This window comes from Orbicella faveolata, unplaced genomic scaffold, assembly GCF_042242905.1.
Source record: "Orbicella faveolata isolate gen_17 unplaced genomic scaffold, um_ofav_v1 contig_26, whole genome shotgun sequence".
NCBI classification, from domain to species: domain Eukaryota; kingdom Metazoa; phylum Cnidaria; class Anthozoa; order Scleractinia; family Merulinidae; genus Orbicella; species Orbicella faveolata.
In genome coordinates, this window is record NW_028301554.1 from 5272501 (window position 1) to 5290249 (window position 17749).

The window sequence follows — 17749 nt, forward strand, 5'->3', positions numbered from 1 at the left end:
TGCGTTCTACCGCTTTTCGTACGCTGAAATCTAGGAGTTTGCTTTTCTCCCCTAAATAATAATAATAATAATAATAATAATAATAATAATAATAATAAAGTTTTTTGGGCGCATTTAAAAAACTCAATGCGCTTACATTACTATAAAAAATAAATTGGTTAAATCCTATAAAATATTTCTAATAACAGTAATAAATAAAATAAATGAAATAATTAAAATACAGTTCCTCATAAAATAAAATGGAATGGAATGCTTGTCCAACATAGGCACTCCCCCTTCCCCCAAGTATTTCGTTGTGTCGTCCAAACAGTCTGTGAGGACCTATTTATAGTCCTTGTTAAGGTTACTTCCCACCTTCGCGGGTGCCCTTCGGGAAAAAAAATTGTACGCGCGCCAGTTTCAATAAAACTCCAACAAACTATATATCATAAGAAAGCTTAATAAATGTACTTTACGAAAAAAATACAATTTTAGCAATGTTTTCTTTTAGGAAGTGTCAGGAGGCGGTAAGGCGTGAAACGACCGAGGCTTCTTCTATTGAATTTATCGGGTATCGGATTCCGCAGTACGAGCAAAATGGCTGCACAGTCTCATTCACAAGCCATCAATCAACAAAAGTGTGTCGGGCTTTTTCGATATTCTGATTGGTTGTCTAGATATCCACTTCTAAAGTTGGAGTAGCTAAAAATATGCGAGACGTGTTGCGCAAATGGACGCCACGGGAAAAATGTGTTAAATATCAAAATTTCCCGACACACTTTGGTTTGTCATTATCTCTGGAATGTTGTGGCGAAATTTCACGAAAATCCGTCAAATCTGCATACCCAAAATATTCGCTCAAAGTGGATGTATTCCTCCAAAAATCAAATGCGAGATTTTAGGTTGTAAAGGTTTGTAAACAACTCGTGCTACGCCCGGAGATTATCACGCCTAATGAAACCGCAAACCAATGGAACAACAGGACCTCCCAGGGTCTATGACAACAGATCAAGATTTCCCGGGAAAAGCATCGCATTGCAACATGTTTTTTTATCTCGCTCAGTGGAGTTCAATTCAGGATGGCGACGTAATATAATAGGCAAAGACGCCAAAGGCAAAGGCAAAGGCAAAACCCGCGCCAAAAAGGTTTAAGGCGGAAAATGTGCCGCTGAAAAACAAGACGTTAAGGAATCGACGGACAGCTTAAAAAATACCCTTATTGCTGAAATGAGTTTCCTTGGGTGGGTTTCATTTTCTTCATCACTTCCGCCAGATTCCGACGAAGAATCTTGTTTGCAGCCTGCACTGACGTTGACTTTGATTTTTAAGCCACTTGCTCCAAGGATATTCGAACGTTCCAGATCTTCAGCAGATGTCGAGATTGTCGAAGGCGTTTGGCCAAACCAACAACCTTTGTCGCTTTCGGCAAGGTTTTCTTTTCTTTCCTTGACAATGTGGAGCTTTTTCTTTCTTCTTTGGGCCGGTTTTTTTCGTGTTCTTTACCCAAGGACTTTTTTCTGCTTTTGATTTTTCCATAGGAGTTAGCGTAGAGTTTCCACGTGGGAATTTTTGTCAAGTGCGTAATGTAAATAAAAATATGCAAATGACATGAAATTCGAGCAATGAGCGTTTGCCGCGAAAATTACCCCAGGGTTCTCGCCCGTTGACAAGGTTGTGACACCTTCCTAGTTTATTAACTTTATTTGAAAATACGTGTTTTCTAAATAACTCGGCCGCTTTTTGAGATTTTTAATGTTTTTCTTTTGGAAACACTGGATAAAATGACGAACTTAAATTTTGTCCAATAAAAGAAAAAACGATTTTTTTGGCCTCTGAAGGTGGGAAGTAACCTTAAGGAAAGTCTCTGAGCACCACAATTTCTGTTGCTGAATCGCTAGACGGCGAAAAACCACACAATTCACCCATGTTACTTTCGAAAATAGCTTTGTTAACATTGTTAGAAGCTGATAAGCGATTGAACCACGTTCTTAGACTGTTCATAGCCTCTCTATTTACGCACGCGAAAGAAACGGGCGTGAAGCACTTGGTCGTGGGGGGTGGGGTTTGCTAGCGAAGCGAGCAAGCGGTCCCCACCCCCTACCCAGTCAAGTCTTCCGTTTTGCGCTCGCGTCCCTATCTCCCGATTCTGTCCGCGCGTTCAACGATCGAATAGAAATACGAGAAAATAGAGGGCTGTAAAAAGTCTACCACGTTCTAATATATACCGTTTAATTTATAACAGGCAACCCCAAGACTGTAGAGGGAACTTTAGCTGGTATCATATCACAGCTGGTATTTCTGTGGACTTTACACTACAACGGTAAAACAGTGTTTGTTACATATAGAAATCAGTGGCTACTCTGTACTAAGAAGTTCTTTTGATGGGTTCTTTGCCATTTTCAACCCGGTGCGAAGCTTGTGCTTTGGAAGCTTTTGCTAACAGAAGGAAGAAAGGGAAATAGTTAGATTCCGTTTCTAGTTTGCTTTCTGTACCATTCATTCCAAGCGGGCTAAGAACGTTTCGATGTTGGGTTTGCCTTTGTCTTCTCTGCTACGTTTTCGTTTGAAAAACCCGTAATGACTGTGAAATGGGCGGTTTAGGAGGTCTTTTGCGAGTTTCTTTGCTTTCCTACTCAGCGAAAAGCTTGCGACCAATTACATGTAGTAGCTTTGATCCGATCAACAGATTGAAGAAAGCCGATAATACTGAACTTTGCTTTTATTTTGCTTTCCGTGCCGTTCTTTCCTAGCAGGCTAAGAACTTTTAATCCTGTCCAAACTGTTGCGTCTTCGTCTGAATTTTATTTATCATTCACTCTAAAACGATTAAAATCGCTAAAGCGGAGAAAACGACGACTTTCGACAAACACTTTCGAAAGTGAAGAAGACTTTTAAGACGACAGTTCTATTGTTTAAGAAGCTTTAAGTGAAGAGTTGTGAAAACTGAAACGTACCTTCTATTGTCGATCGTCTCAAAAAAATAATTAATTGCGGTTCGCTGTGATTTTATGCAAACCCTAGCATTTTCGGGGCAATTGTTGAGGGAAATATTTTAGTACGTCGGCAAGAATGAATTTGAAATCGGAAGCTTAAAAAAAAAAAAAAAAAGTGCTTAAGTAGATGGTCCTCACCGTATCATTTTCCTCAAACTTTCGACTTTCTGCCTTTTTTTCAGATATTCTGCTATTACCAAAGGAAAGATGGTTGCCAGTTTCCGCCGCAGTAACAGCCGGGTCTCTGTTGGAGGCATGGACCTCTCAAATTGACAACATCATACTGTCACCTTTCTTGTGTTCACTTCTACTGTTTAAATGCAGATGAAGCACTGTCCGATGAGGTGTTCGTCGACAAATTCGTCCTTACCCATTAATACTACTGAACGAGAGTTACAGAGGGGTATTGTGAGAGGAAAATGTCTTTCCTTTCAAACAAGAAAGTAGCGCCATACAACCTCGTTCCCAGAGTCCTCTCTCTTCCTCCCTCGAGAACGAGGTTGAGCAACATGTTGGGTCGATGTCTCTGTTAGCTTATGTGAGGGGAAGTTACCATGGCAACGTGACATACTCTTGTGCGGTAAAGTGTAGGAGTATCCACGTAGTTTTGCTATAGTTTTTGCTTGGACAACTGATTAGTAGAATTATATAAGAATTAAAACATCCCGTTCTTTTTTATAATTATACACACAGTCAACACAGCTTAAAACCATCTGCGTCATTCATTGAACTCAGGAAAATAAATTTGTTCATAAAGTGGGATTGAATAAAATACTGTAGACAGCAAGCAAGGTCTACGTGTCAGTTTTCTTTCGCGCATAACATTCGAGTTATGCGCACCAGTGACCTCGTTGTCTAAAGTGAAAGAAAACACTTCGAAGTCTCTTTAATATCATTCCGAATCAAGGAAGAACCATAGTTTGGTTTCGTTTGTTGGCCGCCTAGCAGTTTGCGGTTCTTTTTGTTTCGATGCAAATTATGTCCACGAGGCCAGGGAAAAGTAATGCGCTGATTTAAATAGGCATAGCAACTGTCGTTTATTCCTCGCTTTTGGATAGTTGCCATTCTTGTTTCAATCAGCGATCGAGTTGATCCGGTTCAAGGTTTGTCCCTGTTTAAAGAAAATGCGTCGGGCTGGGCTTCAGCGGTGTCATTTTATAACCTCAACGAAATGCGCTAGTTACAGTTGCGACAATTGCTTTCCTGCTTTCTTGGAAGAGGGGCTGTGCAATTTACACAGGAAGTCTGTTTCCCTCTCTTATAGTGTCAGTTCTGTCCTCCGTCCTCAAAAGAAAGAAAACCTTGAAAAGAGGCAAGTCTGTTGAGTGTTGAAGAGTTCTGTAGCCTGTAACTGAGCTCGAGCTCGATTCACGCGCCTGTCCTAAATTCTGTGGCTCACGCTTCGCTGGGAGGGTTCGGCTACACATCTGAGACTGTTCCATAAGTTACAAAGTTCGTTCCATCGGTCCATTTCCTTGTCATGTGCACGTTGGGGATAACCTTGTTTATACTAAAACCGAGGGCAAGTGTAAGCCTATCTGAGGGAAAGTGGAAATGTAAATTATGATTGGCTACCAACAAGTCAATAAGAAACAGTATCTCTGGAGACAGATCTAACACAAACAAACAGAGGCGATTCGCACGCGCATATCGTGACAGATGTGTGCCAGTGTTTGTTTTGTTCTTTAAAATTTATTTTTAGGAAAGGAAACTGAATTTCGCTTTGGTGGGACCAGTGTTGGTGGGAGTTCCCGTTTTTAAAACGGAAATTGAAAGAATGTCGATAGAATGTCGTTTGTTGCGATCGATTTTATTTTATGTACTGTTGCTTGCGTTTTTGGTCTCAGCGTTTGATTTTTTCTTAGTATCGTGCGATTTCCACTATTTCGAAGAAGGATAATTATTTCCGGGATTACCATATGGGTTAGGTTAGGATTAGGTTCTTGAGTCAGGGAAAACAGGCGAATGTGTGAAACTGCTTATCAAAATCACTGCAATTTTACAATCTTATTTGCTCGTCTCAAATCAAATGATGCTATTTCTTGATTCTTCGTGGTCTTTTTAAAGGCCAAAAAATCGAATAACTCTTACAGCGATCGCACTGCAGCCCGCTAGCCGGAAGTTATTGAACAAGTCACGTGCTTTGAATGCAACTTTCGAGCTTGTGTCGTCACATCCTTTTAACAGCCATTATGATCCGCGGACTTCAGGTAAACCATGTCTAATATTGGAAAACTGTTTAAAATTGGAGGAAACAAAGCTCCAAGGCCGCCAAGAAAGGATTATGACGAGAATAGGAGCTCTAGTGAATGTTCTGAAGAAGACGAAAGCTATTTGGACCCACAAACAGTGCATCCTACATCGTCCCCAAACTCAACTCCAGTTCAGATGCCCAGCTATCCTCCTCCAAGACCGAATCATTCGCCAGCGAATCGCCGTGTTCATGACGTCGGAAAAAGGGCTTCGGTGCCCGTCACATTTGACCAAATGACTAAACCTCCTGTACCTAAAGCGAGATCGCAGAGGCCCCAAAGCGCTGAACATTTAAAGTCAGGCAAAGGGCCTGTTGTATCGCAAAGACTTGGCTTAAAGGTATGTGGTTCATTTTGTTAATTGCTGGATAATATCTGCCCGTGTGTCTTGCAGTGAACTTATACTTTCTGGTATCATTTTAATTGTGAGACACTCGTAATCTGTATTCACTTCCTCAGCCACCCTATGGATCATAAAATATGTATTCCTTTAGGATTAGTTGTAAACTATAAGCTTGTATGGTTTCTCCAAATCATGCATACGTAAAGCTATACTTGCGAAATCTTGATCACGGATTGCTGAACATGCTGTGTGCATTGTTGCATTTTAATCCAAGACTGTGATACAGGGTGACCTTGTGGGCAAAGATATGTCAATAATGAAATTTTAAAGTGACTTGGATCTGTATTTTTCATAGATTATGGAGGAAGTTCAATCCTTCATTTTACAGACATGTACATTTTGATGTTTAGTTGTGGTTTAAGTTAAGCTTAAATTTGTTTTGGTTGGTATTTTGTACACCATTTTGATCTCTGTTTTCCTTTGGCTTAAATGATGATAACTAGCCAGTCTTACACAAAAGAAAACACAAATCAAATGAGCTTAACAAAATTTCATAGCAATGATAAATTAAACTACAAATTATTATCTATTAATTTTTTATTGAAAAATATGTTTAATTTTGTACTTCAATGGCTTATTTACTTGTATTTGCATCCCAACTGTGAATTATTTTTCTGCTGAAATGCTGGACATTTAAGAAATGTCAAGAATTTTACATTTATATTTAGGTGAAACTATGCTGCTAACAAAGGTAATCATGGTCTTCCCTGTCAAGGAAATAACCACGATTAAGGTTTCTAAAGAGTTAAATATGATACCTGGGAAAATGAAGAAGCTTTTGGGAACATTATTTAAATACGTATTTGACTAGAATCAAGGAAATATATATATATATATATATATATATATATATATATATTTTGTTAAATACAGCGGAAGCCTCTGTAAGTGGACACCCTTGCGATGCGCAAAAGTTGTCCGTTAATAAGAATAGTTCTCGTAAGACTAAGAGGCCACTAGAGTTGTTAAGGCAAGATGACTGCCTATGGGAGCTTGTCCAGCTTACAATTAACAGTGGGAATGCAAGAATACTACCAAATTATTACTATTATTTAGCTCTTATTAACCGAGCAGGAGGTCTGTATGGGAGAATCTTGACCGAGGTTGTGAGTACAGGCCGAACACAGGGAGGTCTGTACACACAACCGAGGTCAAGATTCTCCCATACAGACTGACTTGGCTTGGTTAATAAGATGTTTATTATATGGCAAAGAAAGAAACTTTAATTCGTTTAATGTAACTGGTTTGCTGACATTTTGCTTGCAAACCGAGATGAGCTTAACTTAAACCTGCCGAAATTTGCTCGTCCTCTTTACTTTTTTTTTTTTTGTCATCAAGCTTTTTGGCACTTCCATAAATGATTGAGGAGAAAATAAAAGAAAACGTTGAACAGTTTTGTATTTTGGCTCGCTACTTTTTCAATACAAAATAAAACCGGTCTAGCTGCCGGTCTAGATGGGAAAATCTAGACCACGGTCAATATCGATTTCAGCCAATCAAACTCATGAATTCGGTAGTTCCCAGTCCTTGTGAGACACAGCCACATAATGATATTTTTTATTGCCTTGTGCAATGCTGCGATAATGGCGATAACTGCATGTACACAGTACTGTATACTGCAGTATTAGGACTGGCCCTTAGTGATTAAAGAGCAAGTGATTATTGCAGCCAGCATTAACATTAGCCTTAACAATCTCACGGCAACAAAAAGCAGTGATACAGTTTGCAAATGTTTATGTAAAGTACATGTATCATTTTAAAGGTAGTCCCAATTCCTTTCTAGTGTCTGTTTCTGGGAGTTTAAAAACAAAGGAAAAGTATAGATCGTAAGATCGAGAATGTATGCTTACGGGAAAATGAGTAAATACAGAGGTTGTATGGGGGTTCAAATAGGGTTTTGTGAAGGTGATTGTTAGTACTGTAGAGCTGTTCACTTAGGAGTGTCTGTTAAGAGAGTTTGCACTGTAGTTAAAAATTGCATACATGTATGCTCACACATTCTTAGCTTTCTGATTGGTTGACTGAGTCTCAGTTATGAGCCATTATTCCTAAGTTTGACCTTATATGGAGAAAGTGTAGCAATTGTTGCCTCACTTAAAATGTTTTGGCAGGAAGTGACCATTCTGTTTGAAAAATGGCTGAAAATATTCCTGGCCGCGGAAGGGAGAAGATAAAGTTGAATGCATAAGACACAAACAAACAAAACAATAAGGAGGATATACAAACAAACCTCATACGTTTTTATTGTGTTGTTGTTGTTTTTCCATGATACTTCGTGACAAAATATATATGTTTAAGGGGGAGGGTTAGTGTCAATTTCTTGCTGTCCTCTTATCCTCAACTAAAACAGCAGATCTGTTGAGCTTTCTTTGGTGGGAAATACAATTTATACATACATGTACATGTCATGAACAATCTCAGCCAAACTGGCTTTGAAGGAGCTACAGTAGCTTAACAATATTTGCACAACACTTGTGTGTAAAATAAAAAAACTTATATCACTACTTTTTTATCAAAATTATCTTATACCAGGAATTCTATTTCCTGAATTTTATTGAGCAGTATTCACTTGCAGGATGGAAAGTACTGCAGGATTGAAAAATTATGCGAAAAATAGTGCATTGTGGTTTTGCAAAGTATTTAGTTTAAATTATGTTATTATTGAAATCAACCAAAAACAAGTTTATTGATCAACTTCAGAACTAGGTGCATTCTGTAAGCTACAATGTAGTTGTTCAAAATCGCAAACTTGTGTGAACCCATTTAGATAATAGTTTTTTTCCGATTTTGTTGCAAACATTCTTACTACAGCTGTACATGCTTGTACATCTAGGCATACATACATGTGGGTACTATCAATTTAAACTAAATTCATGACAGTCACTGTATATTGTATTGTATTTTTTATCACGTAACTTTTTTATATCAAGGAAATACAAAAAAGGAGAAAAGACAGATACATGTGGCAAAACCCATCACTTGAATTGAAAGAAGTAATTTACATGTATTTATTAATAAATTTTAATTTGACAATATGTTTATGTGTAAATTTCCTTAATTATTTTATATTTTTAAACATACAGTACTATAGTATGCACATGCAACTGTAGGCAAATTGTAAGAATAATTTACACAGATGGGCAGAACTTTCTTTAATAGTTACAGCTGTCTTTGGTTCCTTTATAATACATAATTAATGGTTAGAATCTGTCTATTTTTTACAGAATGTTTCCTTTTTTCTTTCTCTGTTTGTGGAAGGCTTCACTATTTGGTCTGAACAAAACATGTTTCTCCAAATTTGATTTTAAAATTCAGTTGATGTAAACATGATAAAGATCTCTTTGTTGTTAGAGTATTAGCAGCTAATTTTCCCCAAGGGCTCTTTTCATTTCCTTGTCAGAGATAGAAATCTCTTGATAATTACAGCAAATCATGTGGAACAGAAAATAATAAATTTTAATCATTTTCAAAATATATTTTTAGAAAAAAAAAATGTGGCTGTGTGGAAATATTTGTGCTCCAAGCATCTACTCCTTTTGAACAGTAACCTGGATTGATTGAAGTACATAAAATTACAATTTGTTCATGTGTATCAAATAGACATTTGAGTTGGTTTTGCTCCACAACTGCCATCTTTTCTGTGTGAATTACAGGTGTAAGGTTAAGAAATCATGTTTGGGAACAGTTAAGCTTGAGCCATGTGCAAATCACAATTGATTGGACATTGTAAACCTAATACATGCAATTCAATGAAAATATATGAATATTTCTGTTGTCCATTGACTATAATACATATAGACTCAGTACACATGGTTATGTCACAAGCTGATCAAAGTCTTACAGTGAGTCATGTCAAATCTCAAAATACTAAATTTGTCAGTATTCAATGTTTCTCTGGCACATATTGATCAACAGATTTCAAGCATTTAATAATAATTTCTATTCACAGGAAAGACTGTAAAAGTACATGAAGTTACAGTATGCTCATTAATGTTGAAATGGTTTTGAATGTCTTTTGTAAATTCACATGATTTTTTTTTAATTTTCTACTCTTCATAATATAACCTGGTAATTTTTTTAAAAGAAAAATCATTTAACACCAAAAACAAGAAGCTTTAAAACAAACATTTAGGTGTTAGTACTCCTTCTTGAAAGCCTTTCTATGTGACAAATACATGAACATTGCAGTAAGCTATAAATGGGATTATTTCAATGTGACTTTCAGCTTTCTCAGAAAATTTGCATATTCAAATAGTATGTGTTTTGTAAAATTTGTTCTGGCAGGTGCCATGGCACAAGGCTCTTTTTTCCTTTTTAATTGCATACAGGTTTCTCCCAATTGAATACTCTTCCTGAATAGAAAAAATCCCTGATTTCCTTGACTGTTTTGTGGCAAAATTGCTTTAACAATCTCACAGAGGGAGGCCCATGCCAAATGTTGTTATTAAGTGGAATTCATTTTAAAAACCACAAGCCAATGTAAATAAAGAGTGTTATTTAATTAATGGACAAGCTCTCAAGAGAATTGTCAACACGTCAATGCAAAGTGCCCCCTAGCTAAAACAATCGATATTAGAGTTCTACACCAGCATGTTTCTTCAAAAGTGTAACTGTGTGCGAAGCTGTAAATCTGAGAAGAACCGGACAAAGGTGAACTGTGGAATATTGACGGGTTTTTTATTATTTTATCTCTTGGCCAAATTGTTTGGGTATTTCGGTCAGCTAAGAGGTGATTCAAAAGCATTTTGGCGGACATTTTTATTGAAGCAGTAATTTATATTCATGGGGTATTTTATTCTAAAATACTGTTTTAAAAATACGATCAGAACACAGTATACAATAATTATTCTGATATCATACCTCTTATGCGATGTGGCTTTTCTGTTCTTACCTTTACAAAATATCTAGCAAATTATAGCTTTGAGGCAGTGAGATTGTAACAAACATGCACCTGTGTATAATATAATAATATTGTAAAATGAAACTTTATCCATAAACATTTCAATTTATACTTTCTGATGTTCTACATCTGTCAGTAAAATGATGAACATTAGGCAGGTTGCATCTTACAGGCATAAAAGAACCCTGGGTTAGAAATCTGTAAATAAATGTACTGTTTTTTTCAGTATTCAGTACATGAAGTCTTTGTTTGGCACAGAACTGAACAGGGATTTTAAAATATTTTACATTTTAATAAGCATGCAGTTGCATTGTCTATACAGTGTATAATGAATCAAACTTCATGAAAATGACTCGTCTGTGTTTATGGCCAGAATCCACCAGAGTGTTGCAACAAAATTAAGTAATCAGTTCATATTTTTCCCTATTGAATCAATCTGTGCTTTTGTCTAGTTTGTATTTGACAGATATCTGTTCAATCTATGGAGAACAGCTTTCAATATTTTTCATACTAACAATACATATTCTTTCAGTGAAAAATCTGCCATGTTCGTTCCCATTTAGAGAAAATAAAAATTGGCAGTACTTTTCTGAACAGCTGTCTAATAAAATACAGTAGAAAAATATTAGCTTTGTCACAAAGAAGTAAACACTACATACATGTACAAAGTTCAATTTTGTGTAAATGCATTGTGAGTAAACTTATTTTTGCAGGAAGAGATTAAAAAAGTCTGAACCATATCTGAATCACTCTACAGTGTACGTGTACACATAACATTGTATATTTAGAAACCTTTTTTATTCCCCTCTTTGAATACATGTTCCCACAGAACCAGGAAATCAAAATTTTCATGTCGAATATCAGTGTTAAGGTAATTCCTCTGAAATAAAAGTGACAATAGATTTTTGTTCAAACTTTGTCCACTGAATATTTATCATATGATAACTTCAATTTTGAAATAAAAAAGGTGGGTGCCCATGTTCATTAAGGAGCAGTGAGGCATTAAAAATGCCCCATTTTGGCATTATTTAATGCTTATTATAAGAACGCATTCCCAGTAATTGTAACATCTTTGTGAGCCCGGACTCATACGAACACGCATTAAACTACAGTCAATACATTGTGTCGGACACAAATAAACATTTTAAGTTTGATTCAGACAGTAAGCTAAATCCTTGGTTAAAACTTTGAACCAAATTTCTTGACGTGGCTACCAACTGCCAAATAGAAAAGACCACCGTGTATCTGCTATTGTTCTTATTTATTCAATTTTCAGCAATAGAAATTAGATCAGTCTTTTCTCACGCAAAGCTTATGATTAGTTGATTACAATGAGTGGAAAAAAAATTGGGGTGCCCGTGCTCGTTGGTGAGCTAGAGCCATTTTTCAACTGACAGAGCTCAATATCAAGGCAATTCCGTCATGTTTTCAATGTGCGCGTGCACAAGCGCGCGCTAATGATGCCATAAATTATGCGCAGTAAGGATGCGCAATGCAAATGTGAGGAATGACCTTAAGACAGATTTTTTTTTTTTTCAGTTTTCTTTTAAAGAGTAAAAATTGTAATATATATTAAGAATTTAGCTGCCTGGGACAGTTTGATCTTGAAGACTGAAAGGGAAATTAAAGATAAATTTGCTATCACTGTGCTTACTGTTTATATAATCAGGAAAACAACTCTGATACACATGTACAATGTATGTACGTAATAATTAATTCTTACTAGTATTTTGTCAATACCCTCACTCTTAGATGCCTGGTGATGATTACTCTGATCCATGGGATGCCAAAAAAGCTCATTCTCCTGGGGGAGACTATTCAGATCCTTGGGATGCGAAAAAAGCTCAACCACCCACTGATGATTATTGCGACCCATGGGACAAGAAACCAACACCTGCTGATGCAAGTAGAAAGACTTCAAAAGATGATTATATTGATCCATGGGATGCAAGGCAAGATGGTTCAACACAGGTTGAAATGATGCAAACTACAGAAAAATCCAAACAACAAAGTAGTGAGGACTCAGATGAGGAAAGCTATGATGAACCGTATGACCTTGGAAAGCTTACGGTATACGACGAGCAGCCAAAGCGATTTTCTTTGAAGGGCATGCGTCCATCATCTTTGGATGGGTCACCTGAACATGAAGAGAGGAGCATTAGGAAGAACTTTGATTATGTGTCTGAAAGTGCAGCCAAAAAGTAATCCACTTAAATTTTTACTTAATATTGATTTTCTTACATAAATCCTATGTGCTGTATAGTGAGAGCATCAGGCGCCACATGAGTACTGTATATTCTGAAGCATGGCGTAGCCATGGTTATTGCTATGTACTCCCCTACTTCCTAGTTGGGAGGTGCAGTGGCTTTATGACTCTGGATCAAGTGGCCCGGGTTGTAGCCCTGACCGGGGAACATTGTCTTGTATTCTTGGGTAAAGCACTCTGGCAGTGCCTCTCTCCACCCAGGTGTACAAATGGGTACCAATGAATTTAATTCCGGGGGTACAGTGTAACGTTGCAATAGACTAGTGTCCCATCCAGGGGGGAGTAGAGCTACTCCTACTGTAGTTGCTGCATACCACAGAAATTAGAAATAAGCACCAGTAGATGGCCCTGTACTTGCCTGTGATGGAATGCTACATGTAGTCCAATGCAGGTTACTTATGTATCCAAAACCAATGTGTATGATATGTACTCCTGGATGAAGAGAGACACTGTGATAGTAATGCCTCTTGCTCAAGAATATGACACATGACCTCGACTAGAGTTTAACATCCCGGGCTGTCCTGCACACTTACTAGCCATCTTACATGTAGGCCACCACACACTCCTACCATAACAGTTGCTAAGTCATAATTTGTTATGGCATTTTGAGACCATGTGGCCTCCAAAATGAGTTGATTGGCTCAAAGGTTTTCTTGTGTGTGGTAATTTGAACCAACAAAAAGGATATAAATTATTTTGTTTTCCTTGATCTAAAATTAAAAAGAAAAAATCTTTTTTGTCCCAAGACAACAGACTCCAAGCAAGGATATCAGACCTGCTGACGATTATGACTCACCATGGGAAAGCAAATCCTTCCTAGGAATGAAACAAACATCTCCTAACTTACCACAAGAAAAATCACAAGCTCCAGTCAGCGACACAAGACCAGCTGATGACTACGATAAGCCATGGGAATGGAACAAAAAGACACATTTGAATGGTCACACACAACCACCTAAACAGCGTGAGCCCCTCCAGTCACCTAAAGCTGATGAACGACCAGCTGATGATTATGACGCACCATGGGAGTGGTCCAAGTCTGGCCAAGCTGCATCTATGATGAAAGAAAAGGAGGCAGCTCCCCCACCCAAACCACCAAGAGTATTTGCAGAAGGTGAATCACCTGTTGACCCAAGTTTGCCCCTGGAACAGCAAGGGTAAGGTTCAAACCTTGTGATGATGTACATTGTACTCAGTTATAAATGTCATCTGTGTGCACCCTGCTCCCTAAGCAAGCTTTCTCCCCCCCCCCCCCCCCCAGAAAATTCTCAAATCTAGAGTCTCAGCAATCCGTGCCTGTTTAGTGCAGACACCTTGTTTTTGAAAATATCCTAACCATTCCACACTTTTCCCAGCTTGATCCTCATGAGAATTCTGCACAATATAAAATGTGAATCAAAAAAGAAACCAGGGGGCATTTCACAGTCAGTTAGGATGTTACTGCATGGTTCGTACGGGTTATTGAAAACCTGGAAAGTCATAGAATTCAAGAATTTTATTTTCCAGGCCTGGAAAGTCATGGAATTTAAATGTTGGTCATGGAAAGTCATGGAAAATAATGGTTAAGTCTAGTATGTTTATTGCTGCACATGTCAAAACAAGAACAAAATAAAATAAAGGCAAGTTACAGAGAAATCAGCCTCCCACGCAGATGTTCTGAAGGTTATTTGAACTAAATGCATTTTGGCAAATGCCAGAGATTACAAACAAATGCAAATTTGACCCAAGACAAGGATAGTTTTGAGAATTTTCGAAAGTGACAGGCAAACTTAAGGTCATGGAAAAAAGGAAAGGGTCATGGAAAAGGTCATGGAAAGTCATGGAATTTGAAGAATTTAAAAGAGTACAAACTGTACTATTACATCTTCAGTAGTAGCTTCAATTACTGATTGAACTTGTGTTACGTTAACAGACAGTTCTAAGTTTCGGGCTGCTTACAGAAGACAATGAACATATAAAACATGTACTAGTAATGTACTGTCTAATAGTAACAAGTCTTGATCTTTTAAATACATGTACAGTTGGTATCACGGGCCTATCAAGAGACTGGAAGCAGAGAAACTTTTACAGACTGCCGTGGACTGCAGCTTCTTGTTGCGAAACAGTGAGAGTAGTAAAAATGACTTCTCTCTGTCTGTAAGGTAAAAATGATTTTTCTTAAATTTATGTCACTATATGTAGGCTTTGTTTTTAATCATCCAAACATAATTGAATTTATATTGATATGACAAGATTACATTACAAAATTTGAATGCTTGGATGCTTGGTGATAGTTATGTATATATACATGTACCTTGCATCCAATTTGTTTTTAAATTTTAATAATTTTCTTTTAATTTTTTTCCTCTTCTCAGAAATAACAACACCTTTATGCATTTGAAAATTGTGTCAAAGGGCAACAAATATATCTTGGGACAATTTAGCAAACCATTTGATACAGTACCAGAAATGATTCACTATTACTCTGTGAACAAACTCAACATCCGCGGAGCTGAGCACAAAAAACTTTTACACCCAGTGGTTCAAGCACCGGAGTATTTTACACTAGAGGCTCCCGGATATTCTACAGCGATGTGAGAATTAGAATTTGCCAGATTCCTGGTGGAATTCAAGAAGGTTTTGCCTGATTTCGTTGTCAATGCAACAATGGGTATTTCACTGTTGAATTGAACAGTAAAATGGAGAAGAGAAAATCCTGATTTGCCATCATGGTAGGAACTACAGTGACTGTAATTCAAGACTTCTGAGATAAAATAGTAGAATTATAAATAATTGTAATAAATTAAGTTTTAATTAATTCCGTAATTGAAACACCTTGTATGTTCAAGGGAATTGTATTTTTATCAGAACAGAACATCCTTATTATCAAACGTTGTGTCAAATGAGACATAAATTATAATAGTACAGGGAAATGTACATGTACCTTGTGTACAGTAGGAATCACAACCCTTATGAGTGTTTTTTGACATTTCCCAAGCTTTTTCTTTTTTTAGATCATCAGAGTTTTTCTTGGACAAGACTTGTAGTGTATGCTACAAGTCATGTACATGTAGGTGCACCGCTTTGGTTTCCATGTATGCTTTTTAATATCAATCTATTGGGAAAGTGGCGAAGTACTTTGTGGAATTACTGATGGTGATGTATTGGTTGTGCTTACAGTGAGTAAACTGTGTTACAGAATAAAAAATTCGAAAATTGTACTTGGTATATGAATACGTTTAGAAGAATACATGAAGGAAGCTCTCATTAGAAACTGTGGTACCCCAGCAGTACATGTAATTAGTATTGAGGAAATGAATATCGCTTGCCAATTCACTAATAAATATGATTTAAGGTAGGAGGTTGATAAAACATGATGTTGTATAGTAGGTTTGTAATTTACAGTTCTCTAAAGTCATTTTAATTTTGTAATTTACATTTACTTAGAAATGAAAGTGTTTCAACTTAGTTTAGTAGTGTATGTAGTTGTCACTCTGGCTTAAATACAGTAAAAACAAGGACTACACTGTACAATTTGAAGTGGATTTGGTAATTTATTACTCTTCCATAGAATCTAGAACCAATGTTTCGAGGTTTAATCTAGAATTTTTACGTGATAAAAAATCTGCAATCTAAATAGCTATTGCATGTACATGAATCCAGTATTTAGGAACCAGAATCTGGACTGCTAAAATCTGGCATGAAAGACTCCTCATTCAGTTTACTATAAATCTGCCGTTACATGTACCAGGAATAAACATAATTTATATTTCAGACAATTCCAATTCCAATTTTTTTTATTTGTGTCTTAGGTTTCTTATTTTACTTGGTTTTGTTCTAAAATTAAGTTTCTATGCAAGATTTTAGTCCAATTAAATAACAGGTCTATATAGTAAAACTGACAAACATAGCCTAATAAAACTGACAAATATATTTTGAAAGCTGTAAGAATAAAGCTTGAGTGAATCTTGCCCTGACGAGGAAGGCTTTGACTTATTATTAGGATTTTTACGGGGATAAGTGGTACTTGAAATACATTGACAAAGTTAACAAAATCAGGACACATTTAAATCTTTCACTCGCTGAGACAAACGTTTGGGACTGTTGACAAAATTGTTGACAAAACTGTTGACAAAACTGTTGACAAAACTGTTGACAAAACTGTTGACAAAACTGTTGACAAAACTGTTGACAAAACTGTTGACAAAACTTTGGAATGTAGTAAATATCTTGTCCAACCGGGCCTCCTCTTTCAGGCAGCTCCATGATACGGGCACTTGGACAACATTTAATTCACTAGGTCCTAGAGAAACCAGAATTCGCACATGTATAAACCAATCAAGTCTACAAAATATCTCGGCTTATGTTATAATCTCTATAATAAGGAAACCCACCCTGCCCCTTTGTGTTTGTATTAAGGAAATTCGACTGTACAGAGATGGGTCGAATTTTTACTTTATTTTTTCAGATCAAAGCCACCGAGCAGCACTTTTAGATGGTACTAGTCTTACGGACTTAGGTTAATTTAACTTTCAAGTCTAGATGAAACTCTCATACTTTCATGCTGTGTTATGCTGTACAAGGTGGTTCATATTTGAAGTCGGTGGATAAAACACTTATATGTGACCTTTCACATGAAAGCTATTGAGCAGTTATTCCATGCGGTGCTTTCTGATTTTGTAACGCTCTTCAAATTGATATTTATTGTTTAATTTGTCCTTGGGAGTGAATGGTTCGAAAACTGAAAGAAAGCATGTGAACCATAAGGGAACTTAATCCAAACAAACTTCTCGTATTGCGTCGTGGTGGTTTTCCCTAACTTTTTTATTAAGTCTTAGTTTATTACATTATCGATATTGAATGGCAAACCTGATATAATTCGCATATTTAAAGATATCATTAATTAAAGAACTAGAATGCTTGAAATAGTAAGCACTATAAACATTTACTTCTGTTTCGATTAACCTAACGCAAGTG

At 36.8% G+C, this 17749-nt stretch overlaps 2 protein-coding genes and 1 long non-coding RNA gene across 3 annotated transcripts in view; 2 read left to right on the top strand and 1 right to left on the bottom strand.

The window, feature by feature from the left end:
- The window catches only part of LOC110062839 (dolichol kinase-like), an 11876-nt gene extending 8117 nt beyond the window's left edge, over positions 1-3759 (top strand). The window contains exons 12-13 of the mRNA XM_089296218.1: positions 2222-2299; positions 3155-3759. Coding sequence (XP_089152344.1) covers positions 2222-2299; positions 3155-3300 — 224 coding nt within the window. The 3' untranslated portion in view covers positions 3301-3759. The remainder of the gene's footprint in view (positions 1-2221; positions 2300-3154) is intronic.
- Positions 3760-4690: 931 nt separating this feature from the next.
- On the top strand, positions 4691-16749 carry LOC110062835 (uncharacterized). The gene is made up of 5 exons (XM_089296219.1): positions 4691-5564; positions 12280-12728; positions 13540-13950; positions 14815-14934; positions 15148-16749. The coding sequence occupies exons 1-5, from the start codon at positions 5190-5192 to the stop codon at positions 15368-15370; spliced, it is 1578 nt and encodes a 525-aa protein (XP_089152345.1). The 5' UTR covers positions 4691-5189; the 3' UTR covers positions 15371-16749.
- On the bottom strand, positions 7847-12284 carry LOC149107785 (uncharacterized). Its single transcript, XR_016209229.1, has 2 exons — positions 9754-12284; positions 7847-9039 (listed from the first exon to the last, which is right to left on the bottom strand). It is a non-coding gene; the product is annotated as an uncharacterized LOC149107785 (long non-coding RNA).
- Positions 16750-17749: the final 1000 nt, after the last annotated feature.

Excerpts from the sequence above, each read along its gene's own strand:
- LOC110062835 (XM_089296219.1), top strand. The coding sequence starts at position 5,190 with ATGTCTAATATTGGAAAACTGTTTAAAATTGGAGGAAACAAAGCTCCA. Across the intron at positions 12,729-13,539 it reads TCTGAAAGTGCAGCCAAAAA|ACAACAGACTCCAAGCAAGG; the intron begins GTAATCCACTTA and ends TTTTGTCCCAAG. Across the intron at positions 13,951-14,814 it reads TTGCCCCTGGAACAGCAAGG|TTGGTATCACGGGCCTATCA; the intron begins GTAAGGTTCAAA and ends ATACATGTACAG.